Here is a 3,662-nt window from a genome sequence, read left to right on the forward strand (position 1 = left end):
GCTGTGGCTCAAGTGGTAGAGCACTAGCCTTGAGCTGAAGAGCTGAGGGACAGCGCCCAGGCCCAGAGTTCAGGCCCACGACCGGACCCCCCCCCCCAAAAAAAAAGACTTGGTAGAAGGCCAGGCACCAATAGCTCACACCTTGTTATCCTAGCTATCCAGGAGGCTGAGATCTGAAAATTGCAGTTTGAACCCTGCCTGCACAAGAAAGTGTGAAACTAACCACCAAAAAAGCCACCAAAAAACCTCCAACTAACCACCAAAAAAGCCAGAAGTGAAGCTGTGGCTCAAGTGGAAGAGCACTATCCTTGAGCATAAAAAACTCAGGTACCAGGATCAGGCCCAGGCGGAGGTCAAGCCCCAGGGCCAGCACATACATACACATACACATACACACACACACACCCCAACGAATCTACAGAGGAGGGACAGTCACTTTGTGGAAAACCCAAGAGAATTGCACAGAAATAATGACATGCCCTAACAGACTATCTTTCCAAATGAAGGCAATTTATGGAAACTGGGAGGTAGGAATGGACAGGTAGAAGAGGTGATGAAATACACACAAGAGAAATGGGGATGTGTACAAGAGAAACTAGGATACATGCAGGTACACACTAATACGTGTATATATAGTGTGCACACACTCCATCAAATGCTAAGGGGTTCTGTTCCAAAGCTTCTGTCTCAGGAATTTAGAGGAATCATGGGAAACAGAGGCAAAGGTTGCCATCTCTGGGTATCCTGTGTGGCCTGTCCATCATACTCACTTCTCCTTCCACTGCCACACCTCCTTAAGGAAGTCCTCCCGGCCCAGCTCATGCCTCCTCACTCCCTGCTCCTTCCACAGTTGTTTCTCCACCACAGCCTGCAGTAGGATTAGGGGCAGATGATCAGTGAGTCAGCAGGCTTTGGGAGAAGATACAGCTTTCAGCCAAGAAGAGGAAAATGTGACCAAAGACCTACTTGTGTAGCAATTCCTGCATGATCTGAGCCAGGGACCCACAGTACCCGATCCCCACGCATCCGATGCCTGAAACAGAAATGCTCTCGGAGCTCTGGGGCTCATATGCTTATCCTCACCCATTCCTGTACTTAGTATCTTCCCTCTGCACTGCCAAAGACCCCATCCCCCTCTCACCAGCGCACAAGGGCATCCTGGATAGCCACTGTCAGTGCATGGCCAATGTGTAGAGAGCCAGTGACATTCGGAGGTGGGATACACATGGAGAAGGTCTCTCCTGTAGCCTGGGGCAGCCTCGTCTAGGAGGAAAGTCAAAGGAAAGAGAGGACTGAAAATTACCTGGGGGAATAGCACCCTCTGGTGCCACCAAAGCAAAAAGAACTTCAGGAAGAATCAGCAAAGGTGAGAAGAAAGCAACAGAAACCTTTGCAGAAGCCAGGAACCAAATGAAAAGAAACCGCAGTGTCAACTGGACTCTGAGACTCATCTGTGCCCACCTACTTGAAGGACCACTCTTTCCTGGGATCCTGAGAACCATTTAATACCCTCTCAACTAGGCACTAACCTGATATTCTGGTTTGAAGAAGCCCTCTCGAACCCACCATGGGTACCAAGAAGCCTCAACATATCGGGGGCTGTAAGCAGGAGGCAAGGGTACTGACACATCTGTGAAGCAGAAGGGAACTCCGTTAACTGTTGAACTTTGTTCCAAGCTGTGCAATGCTTATTCTGCACACCAAATGGACAACTAAAATAGGAAAGAAGTGTGGTGGGACATGCCTGTAATCCTTATGAGGAGGCCAATGCAAGGAGGATCATGGATTGAGAATAGCTTAAGCTACATAGTAAGTTCCAGGGACAGTCTGAGCCAGACCCTTACTTAAAAAAGAAAAAACAAAAAGTGAAAGGTCTTCAGGCTCCCCAGTTACCTTTCTTTTCACCGGGTTCTGTTGGGATTTCATACAATACTATCTCCTTAGGACTCCATGCCTTACTGGTCTCTGCGGGTGTCTGGAAGGCGGGAACAGAAGGGGAACTTGAAATTCCCAGTATACACCATCTGGCCCCCAGGCTGTTTCCTCCGGCCTCCCATCCAAGTCTTTTTGAGACCCAAAGACAAACTGACCCCTAACCTTGCTTTTCCGGGTTATGGCAGCTTCCAGCGCCTCCTGCTTCTCGCGCAGGCGCTTCTGCTTGGCTTCACGGTTCCTCCGAGAGACAGAGGAGCTATGGGGCTCGGATTGTGTGGAAAGGGGACGGGGCTTGGGGAGGCCCCGTGAGGGCCTCAGCCCCCAGAGTGGTGGCCGAAACGAGGCCAGGGGCAAATGAGGCATCGGGAGTGTTCGCAGAAGCGGCCAGGATCAGTTCCAGAGCACACCAGGAGGACAAGCGGGCGCAGGGAGTCACACCCCCTTTATTTCCTGCCTTCTACACTAGCATGCACCCCCTGCTCCGCGAGGGCTGGGGTACCGTGCAGGCAGCACCCTGGAGACCGCAGCTCAGGGACGGGATGATGAACATTCAAGGGCCCCTACGAGCAGGCCTGGTGCCGCTTGCTGCGCGTCTGGCCGGCCGGCACGGCCGCCCCGCGGCGCCACCACGTGGGCCCGGGCCCTCAGCGACTCCCCCGCGCCCCCCAGCTCCCGGAGTCGGCCACGTTCGCGCTCACCCCGCGGCTATCCCAGGGCGCCCCGCGGCGGTAGGGGTAGGGGGTTCCAGCGTCCCGGACACCGGAACACGGCCGGCGACCCGAGCGCACGTGGGGGCGTGGCCACGTGCGGCGCATGCGCGAAGGCCGGCCTCGCCTCCTGGCTCCGCCCCGCCCCGCCCCGCCCCGTCGTCAGAGGACCGCGGACGCGGACACGAGCAGGTGTGCGGGACGTGTCGCCTGCGGGGAGGTGTGGTCTGCGGGGAGGTGTGCGGGGCTGTGCGGCTCACTTCTAAAACTTTATTGTAAACAAGAAAGGTTTCCGCGGGTGAATAATAATAATAATAATAAAAAGCACCTGAGTTAGGAGGCCGCGGCCGCCATTGCGCGGCCGGCTCGCCCATCCCGCCCGGTCCCGCCCGCGCGCCCGCCAGGGTCCGGTCCCGGCCCGGGGTGCTCCGGTTCTGCGGGCTCAGGAGCTGTGCTTCTGCCGCTTCCAGAAGCGCTTGACGTCGCTGTGCCCGGCCGGGGTCACCACCATGAGCCGCTTGGCCGAGTTCTCGAACACCAGCACGCCCAGCTCCTTCGCGTGCGCCAGCAGCAGCTCGAAGTCCACTTGCGACAGGAACTGGTTGTACAGGACGCCTGGACGGGGCGGGACGAGGCGGTGGGCCGGAGCGGCCTGTGCCTCAGAATTAAAAAGCTCTGTGTGGGGGTCACTAGTGTGATCTAGACATGTTCAAGAAGGTAATATAAGAAGCCCCTAGCTATTCAGGAGGCTGAGATCTGAGGATCACAGTTCAAAGCCAGCCTTGGCAGGAAAGTCCATGAAACTCTTATCTCCGATGAACCACCAAAAAGCCAGAAGTGAAGCTGTGGCACACGCGCGCACGCGAGCCCACACACACACAGGCAGAAAGGATGTAGGAAAGGAAGAAGGAGGAAGAAAACCTGTAACTTGGGGCTGGGAAGGTGGCTCAGTGGTAGAGTGCTTGCCTTGCATGCATGAGGCCCTGGGTTCGATTCCTCAGCACCACATAAGCAGAAAAA

The 3,662-nt window shown here is 55.6% G+C and overlaps 1 protein-coding gene across 1 annotated transcript; it reads right to left on the reverse strand.

The window, feature by feature from the left end:
• Positions 1–766: 766 nt before the first annotated feature.
• LOC106002668 (valine--tRNA ligase, mitochondrial-like) lies at positions 767–2,699 on the reverse strand. The gene is made up of 6 exons (XM_013037512.1): positions 2,098–2,699; positions 1,894–1,975; positions 1,530–1,630; positions 1,142–1,263; positions 967–1,033; positions 767–868 (listed from the first exon to the last, which is right to left on the reverse strand). Exons 1-6 carry the CDS (start codon positions 2,296–2,298, stop codon positions 767–769), a joined length of 675 nt encoding a protein of 224 aa, XP_012892966.1. The 5' UTR covers positions 2,299–2,699.
• Between the last annotated feature and the right edge of the window lie 963 nt (positions 2,700–3,662).

Source organism: Dipodomys ordii, unplaced genomic scaffold (genome assembly GCF_000151885.1).
Source record: "Dipodomys ordii isolate 6190 unplaced genomic scaffold, Dord_2.0 Scaffold16172, whole genome shotgun sequence".
Lineage (NCBI taxonomy): Eukaryota > Metazoa > Chordata > Mammalia > Rodentia > Heteromyidae > Dipodomys > Dipodomys ordii.

Excerpts from the sequence above, each read along its gene's own strand:
- LOC106002668 (XM_013037512.1), bottom strand. The coding sequence starts at position 2,298 with ATGCCTCATTTGCCCCTGGCCTCGTTTCGGCCACCACTCTGGGGGCTG. Across the intron at positions 1,976-2,097 it reads CCATAACCCGGAAAAGCAAG|ACACCCGCAGAGACCAGTAA; the intron begins GTTAGGGGTCAG and ends CCCGCCTTCCAG. Across the intron at positions 1,264-1,529 it reads TCTTCAAACCAGAATATCAG|ACGAGGCTGCCCCAGGCTAC; the intron begins GTTAGTGCCTAG and ends CTTTCCTCCTAG.